The 18,582-nt window shown below is 38.9% G+C and overlaps 1 protein-coding gene across 8 annotated transcripts in view; it reads left to right on the forward strand.

Moving 5' to 3' along the window:
- The window catches only part of ARL15 (ARF like GTPase 15), a 182,177-nt gene extending 164,169 nt beyond the window's left edge, over positions 1-18,008 (forward strand). For 7 of the 8 annotated variants that reach the window (XM_081213203.1, XM_081213206.1, XM_081213204.1 and 4 more), the window contains one exon: positions 17,738-18,008. In XM_081213203.1, the coding sequence (XP_081069329.1) occupies positions 17,738-17,890 (153 nt within the window). In that variant the 3' untranslated portion in view covers positions 17,891-18,008. The remainder of the gene's footprint in view (positions 1-17,737) is intronic. The other variant, XM_081213201.1, reaches the window with a different exon arrangement.
- Positions 18,009-18,582: the final 574 nt, after the last annotated feature.

The raw sequence follows: 18,582 nt of genomic DNA on the forward strand, positions 1-18,582 counted from the left end.
GCATCAAGTCAAATACAGACAAGTGCCAGTCTTGCACGGCTAAACTCTCTGACTCCAACAGCCAAAGCAAGTGCCTCTTCTATCTGAGTGAATTCCATTTCTGGAAACTTTCCAGCACTGTCTACAGTGAAATTAACTTCATCTGCCTAAGAGAAAGTGGATAATTGGGGAACAAGGTAACACTCACACATTGTTTGCTTTATGATGTTATATTTAATAAAAGAAAATGCTTATCTCTATGTTCATTTCCCACATAGTGGACATCAAGCAGCTCTTTGGAGCAATAGTGCCCCAATTTCATTAGCTATGTGAGGGACCACAGTGGTGTTTGAAATTTGGCTTTGGCTGTGGCTGGTAACTTTCAGTAAGCCTCGTTGCTTTAGTGGGTATGTGTAAAACATGATTATGCCCATTTCAGCTATAATAATTCTAGCAGGCATTAAGTTGGAGGATTTTTTAATTATTATTTTTAAAACCTATCCCAACTCTAGGATATTTTAATTTAAATACAACTGTGTATACTGTTTATATGCTGAAATAAATTTTGTAGATGTCTATATGTGGTAGTACTTTCAATGCGGCTTATGCTTGTTGTGGCATGGACAGTAGTCGGTAAACAAATTTCCAAAACCTGAATGCTATCCATTTTGGTTTATTTCTTCAGAGAATTGGAACATGAATCTCAAGGTTTTTGTTATAAAATTTTATGGTGTTCTATCAAGTCACCTTGGAGGAATTAATAGAGATGCAGTTGAAAAAATACATTGTCTCTGTGTCTGGGAAAGCATTCATTTGGTCCTGGCATCATTGGGGGATAGAGGGCTCGTTCTAAGAAGAAAATAGTATCAGGACAAGCTGTGGTGATTACTTACTATGTTGGCTGGCCACCCTTATGTAAATTACCACTAAAAGAAAAATAAGCTAATTACTAAAATAAATCAGCTCCTATAGGTAATAATACTGATTACAAAATATGGTATCCAGTATTAGCCCTGCTCAGAGTAAGCCTATTGTAGATAGTGGACCTGACTAATTTAGGTTCATTCATTTCAGTAAGTCTACTTTGAGTAGGACCAGAATTGGAAACAACTCCAAGTTAAGATCTCAAATCAATTTGGTAGACTAATTCCCAGGCATGCAATTTAAAGGTGTTAAAAGTTTCTGTTTGTTGGCAGAGAGATGAAGAGGTTACAAATATAGAAGGATCTGTTTTAATGCAAAGAGATGAATGGTTCATTTTTCATAGAGTCTGCTTTGGCTTTCCTGCCACTTCAGACCGTGGCATTAGCCCCTTCACGTTGCTTCTGAGAGTGCTAAACTAGAAGCAGTATTGTAAACAAAGGGAACAGGGAAATGATATATGCAACTGAAGCAGTGCATTACTCAGTTCCTTTCCATTTTAGACAGCTGAACAGCTCCAGCATGTTGCATACTGCCATTTAAACCCACCCGCTGAAAGCAAAAGCATCCAGGAAGACTGTGAATGGTGGTCCCCCCCCCCCATAAGAATAGTTATGTTTCGACCTCCTGGAACTTCCTTTAGTTTTTGTTTTTTTTAAAGCAGCCACCAGAAGATTGGTTTATAATAGAAGAGTTAAGGGCATGGCAACTTTCCAAATTCCCATAGTCGGTAAACCCAGATGTTACCTGTCAAGTTGCTCATAGCTTTAACAGATCTGTCACAAGGTCAGACAAATACAATTTCCCCATTACTTTCCTTGGCTCCTTTTCTTAAGTCTTCAGTTAAGATCAGTGGAAGAGTTGAATCACAGTCATTGACCTCATGTATTTAGTTACGTTGCTTTACTCTGATGTTTTAAAAAATTCAGACATATATTGGGCTTTAAAACACAAAGAGCAATATAACATAAACCATTTTGTGGGCTTGTGCCACATGCTTTAGTCTATTTCTGCAATTGGCGTATGATAAGAGCCTGGCTCCCTTTAATGTGTTTGTGTGTTATAAAATGCAGCTTCAAACATTGTTATGGACATATATTGATTGATAATTCCCAATGCATTTTTTGAAATATCAGAATTGTAAGAGAGGAAGTGGAAAATACATATAATATGGGTTATAGGAACTGTTGTTGCTTGTCTGTCCATCTCTTGCATAATGTTCAACATCAATATTGGAATATGTATACAAAACACAACTGGCGTGATCTAGCTAGCCAACATGAGGTGCTTTTAGTATTTCAGTGTAATTGATCCACAGATGTACTTTAACTTCCTTTGAAATAGATGGAAATTAAAAGGGTTTCCTTCTGAATGGATTAGGATATTTCTAGTATCTAAGTACATTCTTCTTGATGTGAAACTCTTCTAGAATTTGTACTTAAGTATATTGAGCATATTGTTTTACATTCTTTTACATACGTTCTGTTTTTGGTTGGTTAGATTAATGTACCCTAATATCGGGTACTGACTACACTCACACATAACGCGCTAAGCCAAACCATGGCTGGCACAAACACGCTGGCTCCCAAGAAGGAAATTACAGCTCATTTTCTCCTCCCTAGATGTTCTAGCTCAGTGCAGGGATGGCAGCTAAGCTAACATTTGGCTTAGCTTGTCACCCAGACTAGGCTCATGCTTGAGCAAATTGTTTCTTCTTGGCTACAGATCATGGTAAAGAAAGAAGGGACCTTAACTACTATCCCAGGTTCAGATAACATGTTATGCTAAACCTTAGCTTAGCTGCCCTACTAAAATGAATCCAAATGCTTCATAACCTTTGGCATTTATTAATGTGTGCATTTATAAGTTGCCTTTATAAAACTAGCTGTCATTGTGTTGTATATTTAAGTAGTGAAATGATTTGTTCCATAAAGGCCTATCATCTAGTCATGGATTTGTCATGACAGTTTGAAATATTAACATACAGTGAAAACTCCTATTCTCACCCATAATTGTATGGTTTTGAGTAGCCTTTCGATTCTTCTAGGATTTCCAAGCACAGGTATAAATGTAAGACATAAAGGAAAATATCTTGATGCCAAGTCTAGTCAAATTCATTTTCATTTGCTATAAATATTGGGCTGTCTGGAGTCATCTTCACTATCATGTAGCTGAACTCCCAGTTTGCTGCACACATTTTAATTTGTCTATTACTAGTCTGCTGCCAGGCAGTAATAAAAATATATTAACTTTCTGATCAAATGTTATGATCTCTCTCATTTTCTTTCTAGATGGTTTATTGTTCCACATTATTCTTTAATTTGTTCATTGTTAATAGGTTTTAGTATCTTATCACATTGATTTGGTGCCAAACAGCTATCTTTTGAACATCTGTTCAGGCTATTAATAGTCTACACTTTGATTTTTCAGACAGTTGTAAATGTGAAGCAAAGGCACAAACCTGGCTCATTACTTTTCAGTCCTTATTTCTTTTTTATGTTTAATTTTTATTGAGTATAGATTGTACATACATATATTCTTGAGTTATTTACAACATAAATCCTTAAATTAATACATTATACAGTACATCTACCCATACAAATCTTTTTCCACCCGTGACTTCCCACCACCTCACTGCAGCTTACATTTCAGTCCTTATGATTCAGTATGTATGCACCTCTCTTAGCTCTTTTATGTGCAGGTCCTTCTACAAAAAAGCCTGAAGCTTAGGGAACATTTTTGTTTGAGTGGCTGCAAGTGGGTGGAATTAAACTGATATTGTGGGAACAGGCTTGCAGAATCCGTTTTGTGATTTGGGAGAGGCATCATAGAGCCTATTTAAATATAGCTATTGAGATGCATTTACTGTATGTGTTGTAACTTATCTTAAACCTCCTAAAAACATACAGTGACCTCAACCATATAAACAGAATGAATGTGTATTTGTGTCATTTACATAACCAGTTGTCACTTGTTACCTTTGCCATTATCTTTGTCATCTGGACCCCCTTTTCCTTTTCTCTTCCACTATTTAAACCGAGGGTGTAAATACTTTGTGATGGGAACCTGGATCCTATGTATGCCTTGGAGCACTTTCTTGACTGTTTATACTGTCTGTGCACTCCTGACAACATTCCAAAGTTCAGAATCACAAGATTCACTTGCTTCCCTTGGAACCTCCATCACAACTGAGACCTTCATAGGAAGTCCTCCTTGTGCTCCCATCTGCAGATATTGGCGGGGGCAGGTGGGACCTTTTCCATGGTTGCTCATGGACTGTACAGCTTTTCCCACAAGGAGATCTTCCTCACATCTTTTAGTTTGTTTGATGTAATTTAGCTGGGCACAGTCAGTGGCTTAAATTCTTTTTGTTTTCCTTCCGAATCTGGTAATACATTACATTTTATGGCTCTGCTCTTCCTTCTGGCATAATTTCATATGGCTGGTATTAACAATATTGTAATTTGTTGTATTAGTGTTTTATAATGTGTCTTATAGTATCTTAAACTGCCTTGAGTGCAATTTGTAGAATGGGGGCATATATATATATATATATATATATATATATATATATATATATATTTGCTTTCGTAGATTTTCACGGGTACAGGAATGCAGGTTTTGGTGTCTTCGGGTGTCTTCCCGTGTAAGAGTTGGGGTGTCTAGGCGACGTTTCGACGAGGTCTCACTCGTCATCTTCAGGCTGGTGCTTTCGGCTTCTTGTTACTAGAACAGAGCAGGATCTCAGTGTTTGAGTTCCTATAAATACTGTTGAGGGGGTGTGGTGTATAGCCTCCAACGTTCTGGGCAGAGAGGGAGTTCCCAGGTTAGTGTGCCTTTTCTTCTTTTGTTCCTTAATTACTTGAGGGATATCTTGAGTGATTTCTTGAGTGATATTCTGAGTACCACTTAGGAGGGTCATTAGGTGTGGATTAGTTGCTAAAGCTTTCGTGTCTTGACCTCTTGAGCTTGTGAAGAGTTTTTCTGAGAAGATGGCTGTACTGCACTTAGTTGTGCTCTGGCTTGGCTTCGTGTATAGGGGCGAGCTGTGGTTTTGTGCCCTGTGCCAGCCAGATCTGTGTAGGGATTGCAGGGGGGTGCAGCATCTCAGAAAAACTCTTCACAAGCTCAAGAGGTCAAGACACGAAAGCTTTAGCAACTAATCCACACCTAATGACCCTCCTAAGTGGTACTCAGAATATCACTCAAGAAATCACTCAAGATATCCCTCAAGTAATTAAGGAACAAAAGAAGAAAAGGCACACTAACCTGGGAACTCCCTCTCTGCCCAGAACGTTGGAGGCTATACACCACACCCCCTCAACAGTATTTATAGGAACTCAAACACTGAGATCCTGCTCTGTTCTAGTAACAAGAAGCCGAAAGCACCAGCCTGAAGATGACGAGTGAGACCTCGTCGAAACGTCGCCTAGACACCCCAACTCTTACACGGGAAGACACCCGAAGACACCAAAACCTGCATATATATATATATATATATATATATATGATAAATAATGCAAACAGCCCTAATCACCTGGCCTACCAACTTTCCCCTATATAAGCTAGTCTTCCCTTCCGATTGAAGAAACATTCAGCCTCACACAATTATAATTGCATGAGGCAAGGGGATGGGGCTAGGCACATCTACAGTGAAGCAGCCTCTTGAACATAGGCTTGCAGCTGATAAACACAACCAGCATCTCTTTGGCTGTGGGATGCAGGGGCTTATGCAGGATGGACAAGTGGACCCACTCACCTGCCTTGCATGGTTGTAGTCACATGAGGCAAAATGCGCAAATAAGGCCAGTGAAGAGCACTTATAAGAAATAAACAATCAGAAGCAAAGCAAGAGCCTGGTACTTGATAGGCAACTTGTTATAGTTACCAGTCAGACTTTCCTCATGTCCTGCTCCACAGAGGAAAAGAACGTCCCACCATGCAAAGTCAGACTACATAACATGAGAAGTGGCCTCTACTATCTGTATTGTCCACATATTCATGACCCGACTCTCTGTAAACATGCAAGTGCCTTGCTCTCTCCATATGGTTATCAAAAGAAAAATGTGATGTTTCTACTGTGCTCATTCAGACAGTGCTTAGTTATACCAATAGCTGCTCACATGAGCAATTCAGCATTTGAGTACTGATCTGCACCTCCTCTTACTGTAAACAAGAAGTCACTGCTAGTGAACTAACTTGCTGTGCTCCCTTATTAAAGGATATCACTCAAAAAAATTACACTTAAAATGGGTTACTGTATTCTTCAAATGGCTCTTGAGTTCACCTGGCTCTATTGCACAGATTTTCCTTGGCTTCAGACACTGAATCTTCCATCGTATTCCGCCTTTGTAATTTAATCCACTTCACCTCTGTTTAACCTTACAACAACTTAATCTAGATGCATCCCAATACTAACATATATTAAAATGACTTTGTTCAATCCCTCAACAAGTGTTCACCAGCTGTACTACTAAAATAGATAGGGCAACATCAGTATTGACCATATTACTTCAAAAATGCAGATGCCAAGTTTATTCAAATCTGCTTTGCTTTGATGTTATCGGCATCAAAAATAATTCTGAAAATAATTCTATGAAGATATAGAATTCAGAAAAATGAAGTTGATAGCTAAGCAAGAGGGCACTGTGCCATCTCATGTAAAGTAGCAGAGGGGAGACCAACTAACACAATTACAGTAGGAAAAATAATTTAACATTTTAGCAGACTGTCTCTTCAGCATGTATGGTGTTAATATTTAAAACTCATTGAATCATGGCACTTTTTGGCAGAAATTAACGATACATCTCTGTTCTGTTAGCATATGTATATTTGTGTTTCGTCCCCAGCAGTTCTTCCAGGAATGACTTGGCAGCCTCATAGCTACTATGTTAGTGAAGTTAATTGTCACGGCAAAATGATAATATTATGAAGCTAATACTTCCAGGATGTAATGGAGACTTTGCAGTCTCCAATAGAATCAAATGTTACAGACAGTCTGGGTTTTTAGGGTGCATTAATTTTGCCGAGTTGCTTGTCTGCCTTGCATTGACACAAGCTGCAGATAGGATGGCAGATGATCCATGTAAAATAAACCTCCCATTATTCATCTTGGCTAGGATGAACTGAGAAATATTTTTGAACCTCTTTGAAAATGACTCTGATATGGGAATTGCAATTCTTGCTGTGTGTGTTCAAAACATACGCAAGTATTAATTGTCCTAACTGTTGAACAGTTTCTGGTTCCTTGCCTCTCCCTCAAATTCATATTCTGTACTGCACATCTTTTGCAATTTTTGGCAATCATATACTGTACATTTGTTTAGTCCTTCCAGCTTGGCTACATCATTTCTGATCTGGGCACTCCTCACAGCCCACTCGTTTCTTGTTATATTTTGTTTTTGTTTTATTCCAGCCTTCAAAACCAGACAGGATGCTTCATGCATTTTCTGATGCTGAAACAAACTTCCACCTTAGGAAATCTGTGTAGCCTCTCATGTAAACATACTACAATATACAAAAAAACATACTGCTGTGTTATGACTAATTTATATACTACTTTTTGACCCAAATGTCTCCAATCAAACAATCAAAGCATAGCAAAATCGTAGTAAAACAGCAAAAAACAAAAATGCAATTGCACTGAAAACATATTGGGAACATCTGCAAATAAGCAGAAGAAACATCAATCAAACCAGCCCTGTCTCTCAACTAGGATGTACACATTCTCCTCCCCATCCCTCACTTCGGAAGACGTGTTCTACCAATCGGCTGCAGCTCTGGAGCAGAAACCGCCTCTCTGTCACTGCAACCAACAGACAAGATATTCACTAATCTTTTCCAAAATGGTTACTCTTTTACTTTAATTTTATTTAACTGTCTAAGAAGCATATGGTTCTTGTTCAGTGCTTTTGACACAGTTGTTCATTATTTTCTTCTTTCTTGCTCTAGTTTTAGCACTTTGTGAAATTTTTCTTCTCATACAGTATTTCTACCATACTTACCATGCGTTCCGCCATCAAGAATACATTCTCCCTTTCCTTTCTTCTGTCTATCAGGGCTCCTCAAGGGTCAGGTTATTTGCTTTTTTATTATCTATCCTTTAGATCAGGGGTGGCCCACTGGCCGGATCAGGTACTCCAAGCCATTTGAAGTGGCTCACCTGGATAGCTCAGTCAGTAAAACATGAGACTCTTAGTCGCAGGGCTGTGGGTTCAAGCCTCACGTTGGGCAAAAGATTCCTGCATTTCAGGGGGCTGGACTAAATGACCCTTGTGGTCCCTCCTAACTCTATAATTCTTTGCCCAGTCACCCATGCACAGGCTTCCGCTGACACGACTCATTAGGTAAATCCCTACCCATAGATCTCTCATGGTGCTTTTGCACTAGCAAAACACCATTTTCTGCTACGATCACTAAGTGGTGAACATTCACTTGTGTGAATCAGCCCTCAGTAGCTAAAAGTATTTTTAAATTAAGTGTTGCCAGTGTTGATGTGCTCAAGAAGGCTTATAGATGTCTGTCCTAGATAGACTTGGTGTCCCAATAGTCAGAGAATTTGCAGCCAAACCAAATTCTGGGCATCTTTTTTGGTAGCGCCAAACCATGGGAAAGCACAGGCAACATTTTCTGATAGAGCCTAAAGCTATGTGAAAATTAACTTACTAATAGAGTACACATTCACAGACAGACAAACCTTTGGGGCCCTGGAAGTGTGGAAATACTAATTACTGCCACAATTTGTTTTGCTGGGTTCTGCTTTGTATAAATAAATGTAACAGGGTTATTATGACATTTGGTACAACTGAAGAGATGTTTGGTGTGGTTTACCAGGCAGTTTTTAAAAATACAATAAATAATTAAAACAATAAGTTTATAACAGCAGAACTTTTAAAAATAACATTGGAAAATAAAGTAGCAAGTCAGCAATCCTTAAAGCCTGGGCAAATGAAAAGGTCTTCATCTGGTGCCAAGCAAGAAAATAAAAATAAAAAAAATCACTCAGCACCAGGCAGGTTTCCCTGGAGAGAAAATTCCAGAGCCAGGGCGCCACATAGCAACACAACACCATATAGCACCAGAATGCAACATGGAGCTCCTTCATGTACTATGATCCTAACAACTGTATGATTCAAACTTCTTGTTGTGTATCTCTAAAACCGTAATTGTGACTTTCTGTAACTTGGTATGTGCTGTTTTCTGTGTGTGTTTGTGTCATTCACTGTTGCTTTAAGGCAACAGGTTTCCGCAGTTCCTGACCTGCATAATTGTTGAACAAATCTCCCCCCCCTTAGTGTAAGCCCAGGCAATTTGCTCTTTTGTCTTACCTGTACAGTACCTTGATCAATCCTCACACACTTTTTAAAAGAATATAAACGTACTTACCAGTCGGGATATAAAAAAAAGTAAATAGTTGTGCACACTGAACAGAGTTTGGGGCATGAATTTCTCATGCAACAGTACCACCACCTTCCAGTGTTGCATGATAAAACCAAAGCTGCCAAGAGAAACACATATTTGAATCCTGACCATATAAATCACAGTTCATTATAAACTATGATGCTATGGCTTCCTCATTCTCCTTCATCTCCTCTGAGTCTGAAATCAGAAGAACCATACTCCAGGCATGTACTGGCATTGGAGAATCACTCTGCAGCTGCATTTGCCAATTTGATTTGAATTTTCTATCTTCCCTGTGGTGGACTAGGCACACTCTGAAACAAGGCATTTTTATTACCTCTGTGTAATCTGAAGCTTCATTTCTTGTTGTTCTCCTGACACTTATGCCTGTTTCCTCTTTCAGATTCCAATGTGGCACATTGCCTGTGGTGTGAAAGACAAGATGAAGAGAGATTCATTCCATGAATCTGTCTGCAGCTGGTCTTATTTTAAAAACAAAACAGTGTGGCTGGCACTCTTTGGTGGGTGCTAATCATCCGGTGGCACAACACAGACTAGCCTTTCGGGGTTTGAAATTTGAATCTACTCCAAAGCTTGAACTTTTCCAGTTGGCAGAACAGTTTGCTGTTACATTATCTCCCGGTGCTAGTGTATAAACATTTTTGTAGCACATATTTATTTATTCTTCCCATTTATACTCCCATTACCCTCTTTTCAACTTGGCATCTTGCATTTCCAGGGGGAAATGTTTTATTTTGGAGTACAAATAGAATAATAAAAACAATAATTTTAGTTCAGTTGTCTTTCTAAGGATGCAAATTACTCATTTTGGAGCTATATGAACTTAACAGTGAATGTGCTCTGAATGAGTGACAGTTTTGCGGCATCACTTCCAGAGGGTCAGTCCTGCTGCTAATGGCATATAAGGGATTTCTTACAAACAAACCTTAGTTCATAAATCCTACACCAGGAACTAGCGGATAGGTTTTTCCCCCCAGGCAATCATCTTTACAAGAATGTTAAATGCACTGTGTGACTCGTTTGCTGTGAAGGATCCTAGAGATCTCTCTTGAAGGAAGTGGGAATCATCTCTCTTTTGGGTTATGGAAATATCATATTCTCTCAACCCTAAAACCACAATCTCTCATAGGGAAGATGCAATCTCCCTCCAACCCAGCTAGCACATCAGTTCTAATTTAGTGATGCTTAGAAAAAGAATGTAAGAAGAGCCCTGATGGATGGAGCTGAAGATCTGGCTAGTCCCACATCCTGTTCTCACAGTTGTTATAGTTGTTGTTATTAATTTTATTAAATTTATATATCACCCTTCTTCCGAGGATCACAGGGCAGTTTACAGTATAAAAACATAAAAACACAGTTACTGATCCATAAGAAGACCTCTCCTTTTATTCCATGACTTTTAAGTTTAAGTTTGGTGAGATGCTTTATCAAAAACTTTTTGAAAGTCTAAGCACACAGTGTTGACTGGATCACCTCTATCTATATGTTTGTAGGCACTATCAAATATCCTTAAAGGGTTAAAGAGACAAGACTTACCCTCACAATGCCATGGTGGTTCTGCTTCAGCCAGACTTTTATTCCTCTCTATATTTGCTTGGTAATTTGTTGTATAGGTATGATGGATATCTGATAAATTATGTATATGCGACTTAACTAATGGTGATTAAGTTCTGCTTCATAGTCTCACTCACACAGGTCATTTTGTTCCTTTTCAACTTATTTTTTAAAGAGATGTTTAGAGATAAAGTGCTACCATATTATAACACTTTGAGGTCCCTTGTTATACTCAGAAGCACTGCCGTCCATGAATATAACACCGTATCTCGCTTTTGGTGCTTGACTGTGGCCAGGATTTAAGCTGCAAACTGTCAGCCATGCACAGAAATCACATACACTGTGTCATATTCAATATAATAGTATTTACAAGCTGCTCCTACATTTAAAAGATTTGGGTGACGGGCGTTTTCCTCCCAGTTCCTTATCTTATTTTTTCAAATACATTATATTGTAAGTCTTTGTGATGTTTTAGAGGGAAGCAGCGTGGTGAAGTAACACTAGACCTTACAGCCCTTGACATGGAAATTGCAGCATAATATACTGGTATGCAGTCTCCTTGGTTCCTGCATGGGACATGGCTATAGTTGATGAGTTTCTCATTCAACTAACCCTCGACCTCATAAAATTGGACCCGTACTTGAAGCCCACCCTTTATAATGCCAGGTTTTTTTCTCATTTTCAGCCCATGCAAGTTAACTTGTATCTAGTTTAAAAATAGTCTTTTAAAAGAATCAATTTCATGGTGAATGCATCTAGTCAAACAAGCCATTTAAACAACATATTACTCGTGTGTAGCAGACCATTTTACGAGTACCTGATAGTTTTACAAGCCTGTGTTTCAGACAGGGTAATTGGTTGTCTCTGATATTCGAGTTTGGGACTTAGACTCATTAACTTATTTCAGTGAACAGAATATTGTCCAGTTTTGTTGTATACCAGGTGCCATTCTTAGTGCCACTCATATTTTTTATATAATACAAATAGGATGCAAGAGTAGAAGCTTAACTTTGGGACACAAATAAGCTAATTAAATGCTGTCACCCTTCAGGCTTTTCACTAGGTGTGACATATCTCACAATATATCTAATTATGATCTCTGTACTATTTAAGTAAAATTGTCATCATCTCTTACTCTATATGTGTATTTGGCTTTGTAATGCAGGTATTGGCTCGGATCCAGAAACGCCTTGCGCAAACAGAAAGGAACTTCCGCAAGGGACCCTGGCCAAATTCTTCTGATTTCCTCCTCCTGCTCCCTGTGTCTCATCCCTCCTCCCATATCAGAGGGTTCCTTGATCCCCAGGAGTGTTTGAGCAGGTTCAGGGGCTATAGCTCCCATTGCTTGAGAAGAGTTCCACTCATTCTTCTTTGGATCCAACCCGTTGTGTATATGTGTGGTTTTGTGGCTTAAAAAATTTGTACTGCACATAGTAAGATTGCTTTGGGTAAAGGAATTCCAGTATCCATAGTTATCCTACATTTGTGGGTCTCTCCATTCACTGCAATTGAAGAATAATTGCCAAGTGCACAGTTTACTCCCCTCCATGCAGTAAATGCGGTATGCTCTGGATCAAGACAGTGGAATAAACAATTACAATCCAGTTGGGAGCAAATGTTTCAAATGCATGTGCTATTTGTCATTATCTATTAGGTAACGCTATAAAATGGCACTAGCAAATAGAGCAGGGCAATTTTAGCAACGTTGGCAGAGTTAGTAAAACTGGGGTGGTAGTTAAAATGAGAGCTGTTTTACACACACACACACACACACACACACACACACACACTACAGGAATCCATTGATCTTGCATGCTGATAGCAGTAGCTATACCTAAAGCACTGACACCAGTGGCAGACTTTGGGCTCTCACATTTCAGCAGCACCCTGTGCAGTACCAACATTTGGCGTACCCTCCCCACCTCTTGCCTTCCATTCTAAGTCATTGTTGCGGTGCCCCCCTCTCGGCTCAGTGACCAGTACAGCAAACTGGTCACACTCCTCTAAATCCACCTCTGCTGGCACCCCTTGACCAGATTGTTGTTACCACACCTTTCTAAGATGATTTGCTGTCTCTAATGATTTCCTTTTATTATTTGCAAAAAATGACTTTTCTTCTCAGAAGTCTTTATCATTCAGTACTGAAAGGAGGAAGTGAGCCATTCATTTGGGGTTTTTATTTAGAATATTCAGTTATGCTGACTAATGGGGACGTAGTTGTATGTGCTAGGTCCTGTGGCTGCAAAACAAGTCCAGATAATCACCCCTCCATCACATAGCTGTCAACTTACAGATTTGAAAATAAGGGACCAGCAGCCTTGAAAATAAGGGACCAGCAGCCAAAATAAGGGACCTGCAGCCTCACCTGTTCCAGGCATTCCAGTCTTCCTGTCCTCCTGCAGTCTGGTCAAACTCATGCTGGTAGCTTCGAGAATACTGTCCAACCAACTTTGTAACCAGAGGTTCAACTGAATAGAATCTGAATCACTTGCACCACAAGGCCTATGCAGCCTCAACTTACGATAGCTCCCCGGCCTGGCTTTGCATTGCAAAGTTTGCAGCAGCATGTGCAACAAAATGGCGTCCAGCATTCAAAAAACCCCTCAGCTTGCATTAACTAGCCACACACAAGGCATGCAAGCTCCACCCCCCAGTCGTCCACCCCCCAGACTACTTCTTGGGTGAGCAGCATAGCCAAGCAACACAGTTGGAGCCTCCCTCCTCCCTGGCTGGGAGGGAGGGAGGGAGGGGAGCTGCTTCCTTTGAAATTTAAGGGACATAATTTAAGGGACATTTAAGGGACATCCATCAATAAGGGACAGCAGCGGGACATGGCGCTGGAATAAGGGCCTGTCCCTTCAAATAAGGGACACTTGACAGCTATGCTCCATCACCATGCTTGGCAGTATGAGGTGCTTGTCTCTTATGCTGCGTTTGGTTTTTGCTAAACCTGGTGCTGTGCATTATGGCCAAACATCTCCACTTTGGTCTCATCTGTCCAGAGGACATTGTTGCAGAAGTCTTGTGGTTTGTTCAGATGCAACTTTGCAAACCAAAACCATGCTGCCATGTTCTTTTTAGAGAGATGAGACTTTCTCCTGGAAACCATTCCAAACAAACCATACTTGTTCAGCCTTTTTCTAATTGTACTGTCATGAACTTTAACATTTAACACACTGAGGCCTGTAGAGCCTGAGATGTAACTCTTGGGGTTTTTGCAATTTCTCTGAGCATTGCACGGACTGACCTTCCTTGTTGTGAATTTGCTGGGACGTCCACTTTTTCCACTTTTGAATAATCTTTCTCACTGTAGAATGATGGACTTTACATTCGTTGGAGATAGCCTTAGAACCCTTCCCAGTTTCATGGGCAGCAGCACTTGCTTCTCTAAGAGCCTTGTGCCATCTTTCCTCCTTGGCATTGTGTTAAAACACGCCTGAATGCTCCAGACCAGCAAACTGCTAAAACTTTGTCTTTTATAGAGGTGGGCACACTTGCTGATGATCAATTAAGCAAGGGCATGTGATTAGCAGCCCCTGTCTGCTACTTAGTCTCTTAATTCCTATGGCAGCAGAAAGGGTGTACTTAGTTTTTCACACATTATTTCTCCATCTTTATTTCTGTTAAATAAATTATATCACGGTGTAATACAGTGGTGTCCCGCAAGACGAATGCCTCGCAAGATGGAAAACTCGCTAGACGAAAGAGTTTTCCGTTTTGGAGGTGCTTCGCAAAACGAATTTCCTATGGGCTTGCTTCGCAAGACGACAATGTCTTGCGAGTTCCTGCTGGTTCCCCCCCCCTTTTTCTAAGCCGCTAAGCTGCTTATCAGCTGATCCGATCAGCAGATAAGCCGCTAAAAGCCGCTAATAGCGCTAATCCGCTAATCCGTCAATGGGCTTGCTTCGCAAGACGAAAAAACCGCTAGACGAAGAGAATCACAGAACGGATTCTTTTCGTCTTGTGAGGCACCACTGTATGTCATGTGTCAATCATCTGTGGTTGTATTTACCTAATTTTAAGACCTGATAAGGAACAAATGATTGCTATTATGTCCTGATATGTAAAACCACAGAATTCAAAGAAAGTTCACTTTCTTTTTCTCATGACTATACCTCCAATGTAGAGTGAAGCTGGAGAATCTTTTAACTGCTTTATTGGAGACCTACATATACTACTAATTCTCTTTATCACTGTGGCCAGAAAGAAACTGTCTCTCTCTCGTGTGTGCGTGCGTGCGTGCGTGTGTACACGGTAAAAAAAATGTTCATAAGAGCAGGGGGTGATATTACTAGAGTTTGGAACATCAAAGACTGTCATGAAATTATTAATTTCCTCTTGTTGCAGCAACTACCATGAGTTAGGTTGTCAACATGGGTACTGTTGTCAGATTAATAAAAGCAAAAATTTGGGCTCTGGTTGATTATTTATGTTACTGAGTAATGAGAATGAATGGTGATTGTCTAAAAGGTTTTCTTTTAGTCATTGCTCTCTGTAAAAGAACAAACAAATTAATATTTAGTATTTTCAAATAATGTGTTTGAAAATTCTTAATTCCAGCAGGTAGTTTTACTGCCTTGGTGAATACAGGCCCCTGTATAATTAGTGAGGCAAAGAACGCTGCTCTTCCAGGAGGGGTGTGTGTGTGTGTGCTAAGCATTCTTTACATTAGAGGTTTGTGAAAATCTCAGGTTACTCAGCCATTTTTGTCAGCTTAGCACCAGCTGGCTTTGTTATCAAGTGGCTGCGCTAGATCCGTGGTTTGTTATGCTTTGTACAGCTTTTGCTTCCTCCCTGAATATAGTTGTCAGATTGCGTTTGCTGAAACAAGCCACAGTGGTCATTCGTTTTGCTTCAGAATATGCGGTTAATGTACTATCATCCATGCAAAACCTTCATTTTCAGCTAGCCAAAATCATAGCATGCGTTCCTATAATTATAGTTCAATTCAGCTTCTTAGTAGTGTATGTATGAACAGCATTATGGAATTTATTACCTAAGTGGGTTACATTTTTAATGATATACTATTATACTTTACCTTAACTATGATAGGAATTATTTTTGAGAGCGAGAGAGAGAGATCCAAATCCCATTGTCTAACTGTTGTTGCTAATTTAGCCACAATAAAACTGGCGTAGAAGGGATAATTTGGTAAGATATCATAAGTGTATAGATAGGAGAAAGGGAGCATATTCTTGTGTGTCTCTTCTAAAAATGCATTTTTTCAAGCTGCTTCTAAATTATTATTCCTTAATAACCCAAGGAAGTGGTTTAGATGAATGTTGTTGTTGCCATTTGTTTCATTAGTGTTCAAATTATGTTTATCATAAAAAATCTAAATTTAAATAAAAGTCTTTCTCTTGCCTTTCTAAATGGTAATATCAAGGATTTCATCTGAAGTATGTCTTTAAAGGAAAAATTAAATCCATACTTTAGCTAACAAAATTAATCTTCTCCATTTTAAATCACTTTACAAGTAAATAAATATTGCATATAGATTGTATCTTGGTTATATATATCTTTTTAGGTATATTAGATTTTTATAGATACATAGGTCTGCCATGGGTCCGGATTTTTCCAGACATTACAGGGATTTCAAATGCAGAATTGACATCCAGGGGGTATTTCCTGGATTTTAAGCATGTCAATCGAAATTTCATGGTTTTTTTTGGCATTTTTGTAAAAAGAACAACTACTACTACTACTTTGGCGGAGTCCTGATTTTTACTTTTTGAAATATGGCAATCCTAAAATATAGTACTATATATATTTAGATTTTAGTCCTTCCCCCCTCGCATACACTCAGTGCCTTGTACAGATATTTGAGAAATGCCTGCCAAGGCATTATTCTCCTAAATGGTCTTAATCACTGTCCAAAGAGCTTGAAATAATGAAATGGGTTCCTATTGTAAAAAAGATTTTTGGTATCTGCTATTACAAGTGAGGCTAATGAAATCCATTGATATGTTGACTATTGGTCTGAGAATAATAGAATCATAGAATATTGCAGAGTTGGAAGGGACCACAAGGGTCATCTAGTCCAACCCCCTGCAATGCAGGAATCGTTTGCCCAAGTGGGGCTTGAACCCACAACCCTGAGATTAAGAGTCTCATGCTCTACTGACTGAGCCACAAGTCATTCATAAGATACTTTTATCATTCACATGCAAACTTGTTAGAAATATAACGAACTCTTTTTATTCATTATAGAGTTACAAATACAGATGTTGTCACTACGGCCGTTCATTTTATCTTTAGCTGCTCTTTTGTGTAAAATTAAAAGGTGGGTCGGGGGCTTAAAAGTTACAAGTCCAGAGGAATAATTGAAGGGTCTTATTCAGCTTTTACTTATGATGCTATGACTGTCATCCACACGAAACATCTGATTACGTATGATCAACACCTCCAATGTTGTTGTCAAGGAAATGGGTGCACTGCAAGTTACCATGATAAATACATTTTCTCTTGTTCAATAGATTTTCAATAAATATATTTCTCTTGTTGATAAATATTTTGCATTTTTCAACAACAGTACTGCAGGTGAGAAGTTAAGTTCTAATTCTGAAGATGAAATAATGTGTTTGATAATCAGGGGTGGCCTGTATCATAAATGAAATCTAATTCTTTGAAAGATCTTCCTGTGCTTCTAAATGTATTGTTAGAATGGTGGTTCCCAGCAGATCATTCACCCCCAACAAAAACACCAGCGTGTCACTGCATATAAGCTATTTCAAGAACAGCTGCAAAGTAATTCTAAAAACGAGCGTTCAAGATTCTTCCAACACCTTCTGTCTTGAAAAGAAAAGTAAGCCGAAAAGTATATACAAAAACTGATTTTTCGTGTTGCTTTTTTAAAAAACAGATCAAAAAGTATTTGGAACTTGAACCACTTGCACGAGGAAAACGCTGGATACTTAAGCCCTGCTCCTTGGATGATATGGAAGCAGTAAAAGACAGCTTTGGCCTGCTGATAAATTTACTAGAAGACAGAGACCTTGAGCCTTCAAGAATGTGAAGAAAACTCAGATGTTTCTCAGACAGCATTGTTCCTCTTTGTCTCGCCTTCAGCTGAATTATGGTTTGGTATACAGAAGACTGTGTTAGAGCTTGCAATAAATATATTTTTGCATTTAGCCTGGAAAGCCTGTTTATAAGTTCTGTGAATCAGGTTTGTGGTTCTTTTCAGTAATGTTGTCTATGCTGAAATGGAGAGAACCTTTAGTTTACCAACAATTCTGTGTACCGTATGCCATTTTTATACATTGTTGTTAGAAGGACCTTAATGCAGAATTTTGCTGCATATACAAAATTTAAAAGAATCTGTAACTGGATACTAAAAGATCTAGTGATGTTCCTGAAAAGAAAATATGTTTTGCAGGTCTCTGGCCATTACTTGTGTAATTAAGCGGGATGAGCACACAAGCTATCTGGAAATTATAGTTGCTGAGAACCACAGTAGATTCTCAAGCCAAGGAACACATTTTTTAATGCAAAGACTAGTCAGAAGCCTTATTGAATGCAAACACCTACCTTTTAACATTTACAGTTTTAATTCTTTTTAGAGACGAACCATTGATTTAGCAGAAGGTGAGGCAATGACAATAGGCATATCAGTATTTTGTTATCCATCAATTTGGAAGCATCTCAAGTGCTCAAAAAATAGCCTTTGTAAATTGTAGATGTCAGTTAAGCTGATGATTGTGTAAA

This window comes from Podarcis bocagei (assembly GCF_964188305.1).
Source record: "Podarcis bocagei genome assembly, chromosome: 11".
In the NCBI taxonomy this organism is placed as follows: Eukaryota; Metazoa; Chordata; class Lepidosauria; order Squamata; family Lacertidae; genus Podarcis; species Podarcis bocagei.